This window comes from Halyomorpha halys, unplaced genomic scaffold (genome assembly GCF_000696795.3).
Source record: "Halyomorpha halys isolate HHAL.00 unplaced genomic scaffold, Hhal_1.1 Scaffold1889.1, whole genome shotgun sequence".
NCBI classification, from domain to species: domain Eukaryota; kingdom Metazoa; phylum Arthropoda; class Insecta; order Hemiptera; family Pentatomidae; genus Halyomorpha; species Halyomorpha halys.
In genome coordinates, this window is record NW_027111391.1 from 84,022 (window position 1) to 102,030 (window position 18,009).

Consider the following 18,009-nt stretch of genomic DNA (forward strand, 5'->3'; position numbering starts at 1 on the left):
GATTAAGAATTAATGGGTTAGGATGGTTAAGGAGTTTGGAATAAAAAGACGCATATCTGTTTTGGGTCAAATCTGCAACGAATGGGATGTTAAGGTTTGAGAAATATTTAAATAGGAATATCCATATTTTATTTTGATATTACAAATTTATTTTGATAATTTACACTATTGTAATATCGATATGGAATATAAGTAACAATATTCCCATATTATTTTATAGAAATATCAATATTTTCTGAAAATGACTAAAATAACATACAGAGATTTTAAAATAGGAATATCGATATTTTATTTTGATAATTACATATTTGTTTCGATACTTTCTATTGTTGTAATATCGATATGAAAATAATAGCAACTATGTTCCGATATTATTTCATTGAAATATCGATGTTTTGTTTAAAATGACTAAAATGACATATAGAAATATTAAAATAGTAATACCGATATTTTATTTTGATAAATACATATTTATTTCGATATTTTTTATTATTGTCAAATCGATATGGTATATAACAACAATATTACGATATTATTTTTTTGAAATATCTATATTTTGTAGAAAATGACTAAAATAACATGCAGAGATTTTAAAATAGGAATATCGTTATTTTATTTTGATAATTACATATTTATTTCGATATTTTACATTGTTGTAATAACGATATGAAAATAATAGCAACAATATTACAATATTATTTAATCGAAATATCGATACTTTGTTTAAAGAGACTAGAAAATTGTATAAAGATTTTAAAATAGGAATATCGATATTTTATTTTAATATTACAAATTTATGTCGATATTTTATTTATTACAAATATTCCACTCAAATTGGTATATAAAATCATAAATAAAAAATGGGAGGAAATCAAACCAAACACGAATATAAAAAAAAAAAATTGTTCCTAGAAGGAATAAAATTATGCTGTGAAAATGGCATTTTCAAGTACAAAGGTAATACATATAGAGAGCTTTTTGGAGTTCCTATGGGGAAGCTTATCAATATCATTTGCAGGACTAGTCATGAATAATCTAATAAAAGATGTACTTTCAAAATCAGGTATTCAAGTAAAAATTATGCAAAAATACACAGACGACATTTTTTGTATATTAAAGAAAACGGATGTAAATAGATTACTGGAAGAACTAAATAGCCACCATGAAAAATTAAAATTCACAATGGAATTGGAAAAGAAAGGTAAATTAAGATTTTTGGATATATTGATGGTAAGACAAGGTAAGAATATAATCACAGAGTGGACAAAAAAAGAAACAAGTAGTGATATAATATCGAATTATTATTCTTGCCACCCTTATCACATGAAATAAAATGTAATAAATAATTATATTAAAAAAGCTATTAAAGTAAATGATGATAGTAGGTTACATATAATAAAAAATAAGATAATTAATATGTTCCTAAAAAATTTTTACCCAAAAAAATTAATCTACAAGATTTGGGAAATTAACCTTAAAAATGTTAAAAATAAAACAGGAAACGAAATAGTAAATAATAAAAAATTTTATGGATTCAATTATATTAAAGGACTATCTGAAGATATTAAGCAATCATTTAAGGATTACGATGTTGATGAGTACTCCCTGAGTCATAGACCCAACAATAAAATAAAAAACTATTATAGTATATTAAAGGACAAAATTGATACAAGAAATCAATCGGGATTAATATATAAAATTCCCTGTCTAAATTGTCCAGCTATATACATAGGTGAGACAAAGCAATTATTGGGTGACAGAATTTATCAACACAATAATGATTTGAAAAACAAGGAGAAGGATCCAAATAAAACGGCACTAGTACAACATGCAACCAAAAACCAGCATATTTTTGATTTTGAAAATACAATGATATTACATAAAGAGAATAATACATTCAAAAAGAAAATACTTGAATCTATTTACATGTCTGAAAATATTGATTATACAGTGAATTCCAAAACAGATACAAGAAATTTAAACCAACACTGCAGAGATATTAAGTAAAATTAATTTATGAATAATATAGGATAAATTGAATGTGGATGATTATAATTAGCCTTGATGGGAAATTTACTTATGAAATAAAGAGGAAAATTGACAAAAATGTAGTTATAATAAATAATTTTAAATGCTTGAACTGAGTGGAGGAAGGTTAAAAGCATTGTTGTGATAAAAGTTTAGGGAATGGTGTCTGTGATTTTGATTTTGTTTTAAGTGAATATTGACTAATTAGGTAATTAAACATATGTGGGATATACTTATTAACAAAAAAATATCTTTTACCTAATGTTTTTAATGTTTCATAGAAATTGATGTTTTTGACCTGGGCAGAATGGCCTGCATGGAGTTTAGAGTTTTTTAAATTATATAGTTTCAAAGTTGTATTAAGGTAAGGTAAATTATAAATAATAATGTTAAGTATTTTGAAATGTTTGTAGGATCATACATGTAATAAAAAAATTTTTTAGTAGATTGTCCCTGAAGATGGCCGGATTGGCCGAAACGTCGGATTTATAAGAGAAATAAAAGGTTTTGAGACAATAATGGATTGATACTTCGTTTAAAAAGACTAGAAAATTGTATAAAGGTTTTAAAATCAGAATATCGATATTTTTTATTATTGTAAAATTGATATGGTATATAAGAACAATATTCCGATATTATTTTATTGAAATATCAATATTTTGTCGAAAATGACTATAATAACATGTAGAGGTTTTAAAATAGAAATATCGATATTTTATTTTGTTAATTAAATATTTATTTCGATATTTTACATTGTTGTAATAACGATATGAAAATAATAGCAACAATATTGCAATACTATTTAATCAAAATATCGATACTTTGTTTAAAAAGATTAGAACATTTTATAAAGATTTTAAAATAGGAATATCGATATTTTATTTTAATATTACAAATTTATGTCGATATTTTACACTGTTGTAATATCGATATGGAATATTAGCAACAATATTCAGACATTACTTTATCGAAATATCGATATTTTGTTTAAAATGACTAAAATAACATACAGAGATTTTAAAATAGGAATATCGATATTTTATTTTGATATTACGTATTTATTTCGATATTTTACATTGTTATAATGTCAGTATTTAACATAAGCAACAATATTCCGATATTATTTTGAAAATAACTAAAATAACATATAGAGATTTTAAAACAGGAATATCGATATTTAATTTTAATTAAGTATTATGAATTCTTAAATGGTATGAATTGGTAGTATAGGACGCAGGCAACAAATAAGGGCCTTCCATACAATAGTTCTTGTATGGAAGACTCTGCTGATTTTTATTCCGTTTAGTCTTTGAAGTCTTTCTAGTTATCTTTGTACTGTCCTAATCCCATAGGTGGTACACTACCATAATAGGTGGGTACAGGATAGGATGCGGCATTGACATGTTTTGAAAACATCGAAGTTAATGTCTCATCCAACGATGTTCTGAAAATCGATTTATTGAAGCCAATGATTTTTTAACACGTATGGGTCAATTTTTCTATTGCATGAGTAACAATAAAAAAAAATTAACGGATTCCTATAAACAATGTGGTGGGAGAAGGAAGTACTTCCTACATTCAAGCCAACAGTGGGACAAAGATAAATTAAAATGATTACCCACAACCAATGTACCAATCAGAGCGCTTCTTCAACAAATGTTGATATCATTCCAGAACCTTCCATGAGGGTTTTTTTTTTTTTTTAAGGCAATCCACGTCGTAGGTGATGTTTGCCAGGTGACCAACCAATTCTTACCATGCTTGGGGGTCAAGTTTTTCATGAGGGTTTAAAAACAGTTTAAAAGACTATTTAGAATACTTAAGATTCTGTGAACTCGATTTTTTCTCAATAATTAAGATGCCTCCTAAAAGTACCGTTCGGAAATATTTTTCCAAAAGAACGAGCAATCCATTGACATTTTTTTCTTATAATTATGATTATAAGAATTCTAAGGTTATAATTATATAAATTATGGTAAAGTTGCACTGAAATATTTGGCAGTAATGGCGCTATAAAAGCAAGGCAATAGAAGGACTTGGAGATGAATAGGAGAAGCAGCTAGAACACGAGGAGAGTTTAGAGGAGCGTATCCACAAAGGGGCAACTGCACGTTGGAAAACAACCATGTGAGAGGAGAGCTTGGCGGTTTGCCTATAGAGATAGCAAGCGTGAGTTGAAAGATGTCTGGTAGCACTGGTAGTTCCAGTACTATCATATGTCGAGAAGCTGTGGAGAAGTTGTGTAGTGGAGAGAGAACACACCGGATTCAGTTATGTCAGTGTAGATTAATCAAGATTAATCTTGTGAGGTAGAGGGGGAGGTGGAAATAGGTTTGAACTAATGGAGATTTAATGAGGGCAACTTGAAAGTGCATGTCGTAAAGACCATGCCGAGGGAATATAAAGTAATGGAATATAAGGGAATATAAAGTGGGTGTGATTTGCTAGGGAAGGTGGGTGCTAGGATTAAAAATAGCAAGGGAAAATGGAGGATTGAGATAGGAGGTAAAACCTACAAATGTCGCCAACAACAGAGGAACGAGGGTGCACGGATTGGGGCTATCAATCAAGTCGAGACTGGAGATAGCGACTTAAGAGGGAATACGAGGATGTTTCTTTTAAAAATGGGTTATCCTCAGGGGAACCGGGAAGACTGTCCATGAGATCCCACTGAAGCAGGACAGGGTGACGTACGTAAAGGAGAGGAGATACCCACGTAACCACATCCAGGAGGAGCTCGAAAGTTTAAAACGTCAAGGAATTGACAGTACATCTCCGTACAATAGTCCATTGTTGGCGGTAAAAAAGAAGATCACACCAGACGAAAAAACAGCGCAATGGAGCGAGAACTCTTGGGAATAGTGTGGGCCGTCGATTACTTTAGACCATATGGGTTCCGCAGGAGGTTCAAGATACACACTGACCACAGACCACTCCAGTGGGTGGGAAAACTAAAGGAATCGTCAGCTAGGATAACTCGCTGGAAGGAGCTTCTAGCGCAGTATAACATGGAGGTTATAAATAAACCGGGCAAAGAAAATGTGGTGGGTGATTGGTTGTCTCTAGCTATCACCACGAACGCCGTGGAACAAGAAAATTGGAAACCTTCCGGTGTCATGACGGAATGGACGCTTAGAGAGGAAGACCAGGATTAAGCGGAAGCAGATGGTAGGGAAGAATCTTCAAATGACGAGAGTTTGGCTGAAGAAAGACCAGGGGACATTGACGAAATGGAGGAAATAATTAATGATAAGAAGAGACAAATTATTTGTAAGACCAAAACCACCGGAATGACCAAAATTAAACATAGTGAGTACGGGAGAAGTAAAATAAAGATAATCTGGTCGCAACCAGGCGTGAAGAATGAGCAGATCTATAGAATGTCGAAGAATGCTTCGAAGCCGAGAGAAACGCATCACCTGTATGTTGGCAATGAAACCATTTGGGAGAAGATCAAGCGGCTATGGCGTGATGAACAGATTTGAATGGACAGGACATTCAAGACAGGACGTTGCAAATTGATGGTGGAAACCCTTCTGAAAGAAGAAAAACGCTGAGAAGTCACCTTAGCGTATCATCAGGGTATTACAAATCACCGGGGGATCCATGAGACTATGCAAGCGTTAAAGAGAAGATACTTTTGGTGGGGAATGAGGAAGACTATATCAGAGGTAGTAGGAAGCTGCAAGGTTTCTCTACGCACTAAGTGCGACACACATCCACCTAAAGGAAGACAGGAGAAGACACCTACCACAGAAGTACCACTCAAAGATTTACAAATCGACACATTTACATGGAAGGGGTACAAATGGGTGACCATGATTGACCTCTCCAGTAAGGTGGTAATGGCGCACTAGGTGCAAGATAGGTCTTCGGAAGCAGTATTGGCATCTCTCCGCTTGTGGTTTCAGTACTACGGAGTTCCGGAACGTATCTCATCGGATGGTGGAAGACAATTTGACAACTCTTTGATACGAAAGGAAATGAAGGACTTGGATGTGATATGGCACCTCAATACACCAGGACATCCCAAAAGTAGAGGAGGCGTAAAGCGGCTTCACGGAACGCTGAGCGATCACCTTCGATTGTACCAGACCAAGGAGTGGAACCTGACGTGGCAATGCTAAAGGCAATAGCATCATACAATCATTCGGTGCACACCGTTACGGAGTTTTCGTCATTCGACATCCTCTTCGGGCTTTACGGAATCCGGCAGGATTATAAAGGCACGGAGGCAGACGGTGACGATATATGCAATAATCATGTCACTAGGAAAAAGCTATGGGAAAAAGTCCGGGGAAAATTGGAGAGGGAAAAGGCAGAAGAATAGCTCGAGAGAATTAATACCTTGCCGATAGGAAGGGAACGATAAAAATTGGGACAATTGTATATATAAAATTGGGATCAAACAGCGGTAAGAGGGACCATTCCGGGTGATAATAATAAGAGAACATAATGTATTATTTTGATGTCAGGTGATCGAGTAGATCAGCTGATTGAAGATGTGTATATAGAGATATCGTACACATTAGAAGATCAATCTTTGAGTTTACTTCAAGCGTTTAATTTCGCACTCCACTCTCTCCTTTTATTTTTAGTTGTTGTTGTTGGCTGGGGATTTAGGGTGTAAAACTCTGAGGTCATTAACGCCCATATTTTAATATTTCATTCACATTTTTATATTCGCCCCTTATTTTAGTTTCATTTCAGAATATATAACTTATATGTGTGTGTAGGCCCGTACTTATCCGTGTGTGGGATTTTTACCTACTAAAACCATCGCCATACACCTGTTTATTCCTCTCCACGGGATCGCCGCTTGGCATTACTTCATGGAGAGAAATGGCTGTGCTGCCTCGCTTTCTTCGCATAGTTTTCATATTTCCATGCTAGTCATGTCTTCTAGCCCACTCTTTTTCTCTCAACCTCTTGAGGACGACTGTGATAAATCTCTTCGTTGCGTTCCAGTGCTGGTATGAGAGTAGGTTATAGCTCACCACGTTTTCTGGTGTGATGCGTCTTCCACACACTCTATCCAATTCACTTCTTTCTGCGGCAAAGCGAATACAAGTGAAAAACACGTGCTCCGCGGTTTCCTTGACAATCTGACATCCAGGGCATTCTGCGATGTTGTACAGTTTGAAGCGGTACAGGTAGGCTCTAAAGCATCCATGTACGGTCAACAATTGGGTTACGTAAAAATCCACCTAACCATGCTGGCGGTCATACCACATGCCCACACCGGGTATCAATGTGCGAGTCCACCTCCCGGAATCTGCAGCCTCCCAACGTTGCTGCCACTGGTCGATGGTTATTTTTTGCTCTTCCTCTCTGGAAACGTGTAAGCGTCGTCTATAGTGCCTGCTTCTTTCTTCAACAAGGAATTTCACACGCGGCATTCGGGCTTTCACGCCACCGCTTCGTGGCACACTAACCGTCCAGAAACCCTGCGATAAACTGAAACCAATTTTCTCCTGTATAATTAAGTAACCATCGCTTCTTTCCAAATCGGGGCTGCATATAACATAATGGAGGTGACAACAGTAGCAAGGAGCCTTCGGCTACTTTCTCCGGGACCTCCAACCTTTGGCACAAGGGGTGACAAAAAGGAAGCTACTTTAGCAGATTTGGCGCAAATATGTGAACATTAAAGCGGAGATCGTGGTTCCTAGGTATTTTATATAAGACTGGGAACCAATTTCGTGCCTACCAATCGTGACAGTGATGTACTCAGTCTGCTTCCTGCTCGTTACTAGGAGAACCTCGGTCTTGTGATCTGCAAGTTGTAGGTCTACCAAAGACAGCCAACCTCGGACCATAGCAACAGCCTGGTTTCCGATGAGGGTAACTTCTTCCAAATGCTTCGTCGTCACTACAACTGCAACGTCATCTGTGAATCTCATAACTGAATTTGAAGATTGCGTCGTACATGACGTTCCATAGAAGAGACCTTAATACCGAGCCCTGTGGAACACCACCAGTTACCTCTTATCTTTTTTGGCCAATGTCTGTAAAATAAAACAGAACTTTATCTTTGAAGTAGTCAGTGAGAACCCTCATAAGATAGGCAGGCATCGCCATAATGCGTAGGGTATCTATTATACAGGTCCATCTTGCAGTGTTAACAAGCCATTAACTCCTTCCGTGAACTCTTGTAGCCTGCGAGAAAGGATTTTCTCCAATGCCTTTCCCATAGTATCGAATAAACAAATTGGACGGTAGGTTGACGGGTCTTCTAGTCTACCCTTACTCTAAGTACGAGGCGCTGTCTCTTCCAAGGTTTCGGAATTGAGCCTCCACAAATACAAGCACTGAAGAGATGGATGAAAAGATCTGGCCTTTTTCCGAGAGCCACCTTTAGAGCCACATTAAGAATTCCGTCCAATCCTGGTGCTCTGCCATGTTGTAGCTCCGAGGCGATGTCCTGCGTGATTTGTATACAGTCAATAGTATTCACCTGTTCGCCTCTGACAATACTGTCTACAACGCTTGATCTCGTGGGAAGCTGCATCGTACCTTTACATAGTTTCTTAAGTGCTATTTTGTAAGGTCTAACCAATGGGTCTGCATCCACCTCATCACAGAGTTCTCTCCAGCACCGTCGTTTGCTTTCTTTTATGGCTAGTCGGAGGTTCCTTGTAGCTCTCTTGAACTTTTCTTGAAGCACAGGAAACTCAGGCAGACGTCTCGCTCGCTGGTAACGTCTTCTTGTTTGGTTGCAACACTAGCGAAGATCGTCAATAGTATCCGTTCACCAATACACTGAGGAATGATGTTTTCCAGACTTTGAACGGGTCATAGCTGCATCACAAGCCCCAGATATAAAAGAGGTCAGTGTATGCGCCTTTTCCTCGGTTGACCCTATCAATTCACACTCGTCCTCTAGCATTAAAGTGAACGAAGTGCCATCGAAAGTCTTCGTATTCCAGCCATTGGTTCTCCATCGACAACTTTTCTTTCTTGTATGCGTATCCAATGTAATCCATATAGCCTCGTGATTACTGTTTGTATAAAGTCCGAAAACCTCCCAAGTTGCGATCCGTTGCAGGCGACTACTCACAAACGTCAAATCGATGTGATAGATGATCTTCCTGCACTAGTGAACGTCGGGTTCGTTCCGGTGTTCATAAGGTTCATATTTAGTTGCGCGAAAGCTTCCAGGAGAACTTCACTCCGCCGATTCGTTTTTCTACTTCCCCATGCGTTGAAATCACCGGCTATGATAGCTGGATTATGGAAACTAGCCTCTAAGACAATGCGATCCAACAAATTCGCGAAGTCTTCGATTGTGATACTGGGATTGGCGTAACAGCTAAAGATGTATACGTCTTTTATCTTCGCACATACAAAGCCGGAGTGCGATGTAGTATTCATTTCCTGTATAGCTTGGGAATTACAAGCCCAAATAGCAGCTTTACCACTGACATGGAATACCCACGAGTTACTATCAAGATTTTTATATTGTTTGCAGAGAATAGCTACGTCAATGTACTGTCCCCATACCGTTTGGTAAAGCAGTATCATGAGCGGCTTCGCAATGGTTCAAATTCAACTGGATTATCCTCATCTACGATGTTGTTGGGTTTGCGTCATGGTTTTCAGTGCTGAACGGAAAGTTTGACACCTACTACAACCTCTGGGGTGGTCAGCATCTCCATTTCCCGCACATAATGCGCATTGAGGTTTCTGGTTACAATCACTAGCTTTGTGCTCTGCTTTACTACAGTTTTGACATAGGCAGGTTCTACCCTTTCCCACACGATTCCGAGCTATGTGTCTATATTCTCAGCAACAGAAACACTTTGGAACTTTGAGTCTTTCTCGTATACGGCTAACCACCAATCCTACTCAGACCTTTCCCTGCGCCATAATCTTCCTAGCCTGGAGAACCGGAAGTGAAATGACCGCCGTTTGCGTTCCGCCATAGGCTTTCCGGATGGATTTTACAGCTGGGCATTGACTCTTCACTCAGGAGGGAGAACACCAATTGTAGCTATGTATACATTGGTATATATGAGAGCAGTAATTTTGTTATTGTTGTTGTTATTCTTATTAATTAGGGTAAGGTCTAGAACAGTTATAATTTGTAGTTCTTTATGATGATGTTCTTACATATAAACGTTTTTATATTCAAGCATGTGTTACAATTTGGTGCCTTATTATTTATTCGTATTTAAATTACATGCTTATATATCTGAATATAAATTTGAATATACAGAGTAGAAACAGTACCATTCATTACACAAGAAGGTAGCAGTTTTTAATGCATAATATTAGCGAGGGAATGTTTGATATACGTATATTGTAATATCCTCATTTATGAGTAAATAGTTATTTTTTATATATAAATGGTTTTTAATATGTTTTTATTTTAGATATTGTTCAGTATTGTATATTTTTTGTATTAAATCTATTTATATTATTTATTTATTTAATGTAATTTTCAACTGTATAAAATAATAAATACAATAAGTAAATATGTTGTATGTCTCATATACTCTTGAAAATTTTGGGAAGGACCACCCATTGATGGTCCTTCAAACATTAATTTAAATTAGAAGGTCCCGTGGCCAACTTCTTTTCAGACACCTCGGAGGATTATCAGGGATTGTTAAGGATGAACGATTAAGAATTAATAACTTAGGATGGTTATGGAGTTTGGAATGAAAAGACGCATATCTGTTTTGGGCCAAATCTGCAACGAATGGGATGTTAAGGTCTTTGTGAATGAGTTTATTTGTAACGTAATAAGGAGCATAAAGGATTTTACGTAGGATTTTGGATTGTAACGATTGGATGCGGGAAGAATTTGATGGTTTGGTGGAGCCCCAGAGCTCAATTCCATATTTCATAATTCAATTCAATATCAATTCCATATTCTGATTATCGTAGTGAAGTTTAGAGCGTTTGTCAAGTAAGTGTTGTAGCAATCGGAATCTACGAGCAGTTTCTTGTCGTTTCAGTCTTGTGAGTGGATTCCAAGTAAGTCTCTTGTCAAGATGGAGTCCTAAGTATCGAATCTGTTCAACAGGCGTTAGTGGAGTATTTAGAAAGGATACTGCAGGACAGGGGGGTAAAGGTTTACGACGGAGAGTAAAGGTGATCTGATGGGTTTTTTCAGGATATATTTTGATTCTCCAGTTTACACCATTCTTCAATAGATATTATGTGTGTCTGTAGTGTTTATGATGCATTAGTTGGGTCGTTGTTTACAGACAGTATACATGTGTCATCAGCGTATGTTGTTAGGACTGTGTTAGGGTGGGTTGGGATGTCAGCTGTATAAACCGTATGAAGAATGGGACCTAAGATACTACCTTGAGGAACAACGGCGGACTGAGAAAAGAGAGATGAGTAGGCTAGGTAATGATTTACTTAAAAGGTTCTATCAGAGAGGTAGGAGCGGATAATAAGGAAATATGTAGGGAGTAGTAATTGAAGAAGTTTATAGAGCAGACCTGGATCAAAACCTTGTTCAACATCGAGGAAGACTCCCGTGCAGTACATACCACGCTCCAATGTGGAAGATATGACATCAAACACTCGATGACTCTGTTGTATGGTAGAATGAGATGTTCTAAATCCAAACTGGTGGTCAGGAATAACATATGAGTCAAGGATTGGATAGAGGCGTTTTAATAAGAGTTTTTCTAGGATTTTTCCCATAATGGGCAGGAGTGTAACAGGCCGGTAGGAAGATGGATATTCAAGTGGCTTGGGAAACATTTTTATTATAGACATTTTCCAAGGGTCAGGGAAATAGGTGGATCGGAGTGTAGCATTTTAGATATAAGTAAGGAATAGAATGGCTTTACGAGGGAGCTGTTTTAGAATGTGTGCTGTGATAAGATCGTGGTCAGGAGCTTTTTTAGAAGGTAATTAGTGGATGATGTTCATTATTTCTGAGGGATGAAAGGCATTAAGAGGAAGGGTCATTTGTAGTAGAATTGTAATCTCTGCTTCAACATGTTCAAGATGGGTTGGATTAAGGATATCAGGATTGGGGTTAAAAGTTTTGAAGAGGTGTTCGCCGAACATTTGAGTTTTTTCTACATCTGATCGTGTCCAAGTCTTATTTTCAGTGAGAATTGGATGGTTGAAGGATTTGTATTTTAGTAGCTTTTTAGTAGTTGTCCATAATGATTTGTCAGTGGTATTTAAGTTTTCTGTTAAGTTCTGGAAATTTTGTATTCTGTGTTTTCCAATTTCTGATTTTAGTCTGTTAGTCAATGTATTGTAATGAGTTTTCTCCGAAGAATATCTTGTTCTGTGCCACCTCGCTCTTGCCCGGCGTTTTTCTGTTAATAATGCTTGTATGTGACGAGGTAAGTTGTTTTCTCTAAAACTTTTTAAGTTCATTGGTGAAGTATTGTTAGTGATAGTAGTTCCTATCGATCTAGAAAGTATATCGATAGCAAAGTCGATCTTTTCTTTTGTTTTTAGTTGAACTTTTAAGTCAAATACGTTTTCTAGATCAGTCCGAAAATTTTTCCAGTTTACCTGTCCTGTAACCATTGAAGGGGGAGAGGGTCTAGGAATAGGATTTGAATGGATGTGAAGTAGAACCGGGCTATGATCTGAAGAGAGGTCATCTAAAGATTGAATTGTGTGTGGATTGTGAGGTGGGTATTTGGGAAGTAACAAATATATCAAGAATATCGGAACACTTTTTAAGGGATGTAGGCCAATAATTAGGATTTTTAGGAGAGAAGATGGAATAACTATTGGATGTTGTGACTTGGGAAAGAGTCCTACCCCGAGTATTGGACGTTCTGCATCCCCACCGTTGATCTTTGGCGTTGTAATCTCCTCCAGCAATAAATGGCAGACCAAAGGACCGGAATAAGGAGTCAAGATGGCTATAGGAAAGGGAATTACCTGGAGAACAATATACAGCTGAAAGTGTAATGTTAAATGGGCGAGAGGATAAGCTGACGGATGTTGATTGAATAATATCAGACGGAGTGGAAGGAATGATGGAGTGAGGTAAAGATTCATGAATAAGGATACAAGAACCTGCATGGGATGTGTTGTCAGGGTGATCTGGTCTATATGTAATGTAGTCGCGTATGTAGAAGTAAGAATGCTTAGTGAAATACGTTTCAATCAGTAGTGCTATGTCGATGAAATGTTCATGGAGGAATATGTCAAGTTCGTCACGGTGGTTATGTAGTCCATTTGCATTCCATAAAAGTATATTTAAGGTGCTTTTGTTCATCTAGGTAAATTGAACGGGATTTCTGTAAGGAGTCTGGTTAGGAGTGAGATAAGAGCCTTGATTGTGTCTTGAAGATCACGAAGGAAGGAGGAAAGAATAGATGCTATTTCAGATGCATTTTGGCTGTTTTGGGAATAGAAGGTTTGATCATGGACATGAGTGTATGTTGGTCTAGGTAGGGATTGAACTCTTCTTTAGTGTTGTTGAATTGGATCCTCGGATACTGGAGGTTCCGGGAAAAGGTTGACCGAAGAGGGAGTTTAGGATTGACCTGTGTAGGAATTTTCACAATTTGGAAGGAACGTCATTTGTAGATGGTTTAGTCTCTGGATAGGAGCTTAGGGACTGATACTGTGAAGTCTGGGAGAGAGAAACAGAGGACTGAGGGTATTAAATCTAAAAAGCAATCTAACCAATTTTGTTCAGTCAAATATGGAGTGGAAAAGATCGTAAGAAAAGCCAAGATGGCAGCACCAGTCCGAAGTTCGTTAAATCGCGGCCATGTTGAGCAGATTTAAATATTTTAAAAACTTTATTTAACTTCTCATCATTATTGTAGTTACAGTAAATTTAAGAAAGAATAGAAGTTAAGAATAAGTATTAAAGAAAATTATTCATAAAGGAAATCATAAGAAAAGACTCAAAACCATAGTACTACAATCCAGCTTGAGAACGAACAGCTATAGAATGGGAAAGAAGAGAGCTTGGTGTTTGGATCACTTGTGTTCTAGGTGCCGAGGGGAGGACGTATCCTGGATGCAGGAGATCCTGAACATCCTTGGTATCTCTCAATGGGACATCTAGAAAAAGAAGAGATCAAAGGAACATCCAAGAATAATAAGGTACTGTTTTGTTTGGATCGCCGGTGGATGAAGTATGTTAAGAGTAAGAGAATCAATGCTTTGTTTAGTCAGTGTTTGTTTGTTGAAAGATTGTTTACAGCCAGTGTTAGTTTGTTGAGAAAGAAGACAAAGAAACTTCAATCATCAAAAGAAGATTTTATAAATTGGTTGGTTTAGATCAACATAATAATTAATTATATTTATATAAGTGTTATTAAAGTTAAGTGTTCTGGTTGCCTAGAAAAACACGCCCTGAGATTAAGAGTCTAAAATATTATATATAATTAAAAATAAAAATTCTCATATTTATTTAATATTTAATCTTTTTATTTAACCTTGTTGTCTTCAAACTATACTTTAGATATGAGAATATGTAAAAACTATTAAAAATTCACTTTTATTTATTTTAAATAAATTTTGAGTATTACAATCTATATTTATGAAATATATTTTATATGCATGTGATATGAAATAGTAATAATAAATATATACAAATAAGTGTATAAATACATAAATAAATACATATAGGATCTAAAATACAAATAATATAGACCATAATCATTTTAAGTTATGGTAATATTGTTTAATAATTATATTAATATTATCTTAAAATGAAATACTTACAAAAACAATTGTAAAGTCAAGGATAGTCCAGAAGCTGCTGAAATATTTATAAAAGCCTAAAGCAACCCATTTCAATGCCATTTCTACACTAAATAGAACGCAAAATCCAAGGTTAGTCCAATAAAGTATGCTTTTTAAAAATTTATTTTCATCCAAATATATATCTTCGAAACAAAGTGTTATGCTTGATGCAAATATGAGAACTAGTACAATCCATTCAAATGCAGGTGTATCAACAAAGGATAAAACTTTGGTTCGAATATCCATCCACCACTGACCAAATGGTGTAGCAATACAATCATCACAGTAGTTGATCCTAAAACATAGTTTTTATGGAACTTTAATCAATAAAAGAAAATTGACATTTTTTAATTAATGTTATTTGGTATTTTTAATAACAAATACAAGTAAATAAAAAAACCTCTTGCTGTATTGCAAAGAAAATGAATAGAGAAAAAGAACCCTTAATAATCCTAAGTAAAAGCAAACTGAAAGGAATATAATAATGAACTGTTAAAAGGGAGGAATTATTCACAAAATATCATATAAACAAAGTGGCTCACGATTACGTTGAGTAAAATAAATATATTTATAAATGTACATTAAGTATCTTCAATCATGTTATTCTCAAGGTACAACATGTCTCATTAATTACTAATTGGCTGTATGTCTGACTAATTGGTGGAGTATGTCGTCACCTACTCAAGAAAGGCAGGATGATCGTTACCCTGATGGTGGAGGACAGTATCCGGTACATGGAGAGGTTGGTGGCGAGAGCCAGTATTCGCTTTTCCGGATTTTACTTTGCAATTCATAATAACAACAGATACGAGTGAGAAAGCGCTAGGGGCGATGTTGCCTCAGGAGGGCGAATGGGCATACGCATACCTTACAGAGACGGAAAGGAGATACAGCGCAATGGAGCAAGAACTCCAATAGAACTGGGAATAGTGTGGGCCGTCCATCACTTTCGACCATATGTGTTCGGCAGATCGGTCAAGGTACATACCAACCACAGACCACCCCAGTGGGTGGAAAAATTACACGCCAGAAGGCTCTCCTAGCGCCATATAACATGGAGGTACTATATAAAACGAGCAAAGAAAATGTTGTTGGCGATTGCTATCTCGAGCTATAACCATGAACTCCATGGAACAAGTAAATCGAGAGCTGTTTGGGGTCATGAGACTGTTTCTGCAGGAATGGATGCCCAGAGAGGAAGAACAGGATGAAGCGGGAGAAGGCGATAGGGAAGAATCGTTGCATGATGAGAGCTCGGCAGAAGAAAGACTGATAGGTATAGAGGAAATGAAAAAAAGAGTCAAATTATTTGGAAGACCAGAACCTCCGGATCGAGAACGACGATCTGGTCGTAGCCAGGCGTGAAAAACGACCAGATATGTAGAACGTTGAAGCCTAAAGAAATGCATTACCTGTACTTAGGGAATGAAACCGTTTGAGAAAAGATCAATCTACTATGGCGTACAGGACATTCATCCGTTGAAAACTAGAAACTGGTGGAAACCCTTCTGGAAGACGAACGAGAAGTCACCGTAGCGTGTCATCAGGGTAAGACAAATCACCGCGGAATCCCTGAGACTACATAAATAAAAACATACTTTTGGCTGGGGATGAGGAAGATGAAGTTTTAGGAAGCTTTGAGGCTAAACTACAACAGAAATCCACCTAAAGGGAGACAGAAGACACCTAATACAAATGCGCTGCTCAAAGATTTGCAAATTGACACATTCACATGGAAGGGGTACAAATGGGTGGCAATGGCTCACCATGTGCAGGAAAAGTCTTTGGAAGCAGTATTGGCAACTCCCCGCTTGTGTTTCCAGTTGTATGGATTTGCAGAATGCATCTCGTCGGATGGGGTAAGAGAATTCGACAACTCCTTGATGCGAAAAGGGAGGATGAGATTGGATTGACCCGTTCGGAACCTAGAGGTGGTAACTTAATGGTACATATTGTAGGAATCAAGCCTAGGGAGTACCAGATAATCGAGGGGGTGTTCTGCTGGGGATAGTCGGTGCCTGGCTCAGTAGTGTTAAGGTGGTTGAGTAAGATCTGGCTCTAATTGATGTTAGGTTCTCTATAGCAGAAGACCTTAATAATGCACGCTCAAATAGGTACGGTAGCTGTTTGGGCGGTGAATAATATCTTATATAGTTGTTACAAGTAACAATGAAGTTATATACAAATATTAATACACGGCGTTTGCCTAACATCAGTAGTAGTTCCCTTGTTAATTTTGGAAAAATCATTTCAGAAACTACTTATTTGCCTTCCTTAGTGTGTATGTGTATGTGTGTGTGGGTGGGTGTATGTATGTGCGCGTGTTCGTAGGTGCATGCGTCTGTATATAGGTGTGCGTATATATATGTACATGTATGTGTATGTATAAGTGTGTTATATGTACATGTGTGTTTATGTGCTCATGTATGTATGTGTGTATTGTGTGTGTATATATGTGGATGTATATATATGTTTGTATGTTTGAATATATATGTATATGTATGCGTATATATGTATACATGTGGCATAAAATAATCAATTGAATGTAGCTGGAAACTAATTGGAAGTGAATGGCGTTGATGACCAAGGAGGTTTTACGCCGTTAAACCAAACAGAACAGAACAGTTCCCTTTTTAGCTAATAGATTGCGTCCTGCCAGGCCATAGCGGTTTTGGCGGCTGTAGTAGTTACAGCATAGTGGTGTCGCTACAGTAACAACAGGGGAAATTGGAGATTAAAGTAGAAATAGAAAAATGTATAAATATCATCGGCATCTGAAGAGCAAGAGATCATGAGTTGGCTTAGGAAGGGAATATGAAAACATTTTTTTTTAAGAGGAGGACATGCAAGGGACAATCGAGAAAACTGTTATTCCGCTTACCTTATACTTTTTTTTATCAGTCTTTACACACACACATATATATATATATATATATGTACATAAAGTTAAGTATCGGTGAAAGCAAAATATCAAAAAAAGAGAAAAAGGAATAAGATCTAACCCCCTTGAACTGCTGTAACATACTAGCTTTATTGGGTTTGGTACATCTCTTTATATACATTCGATCAGCTGATCTGCCCAGTCAGCTGACATCGAAGTGACAGCTGACTCAGGCTGTAACTCCCCCCACCAGTTTACCAACAATCCTCGTAAACTAACACTATATAATATAATAACAATACAAACAACTATTTACAATAAAATAAATTCCTATACAATTATCATTTTAAAAAAAACAACAACTCATAAGCTTGCTGAAGTAACCACTATATATA

General features: G+C 36.6%; 1 protein-coding gene across 1 annotated transcript in view; it reads right to left on the minus strand.

Moving 5' to 3' along the window:
* NaCP60E (Na channel protein 60E) overlaps positions 1-18,009 on the minus strand; it is a gene marked incomplete at its 5' end in the record, with an annotated part of 101,600 nt that overhangs the window by 71,988 nt on the left and 11,603 nt on the right. The window contains 1 exon segment of the mRNA XM_067049393.1: positions 14,713-15,028. Within this exon segment, the coding sequence (XP_066905494.1) occupies positions 14,713-15,028 (316 nt within the window).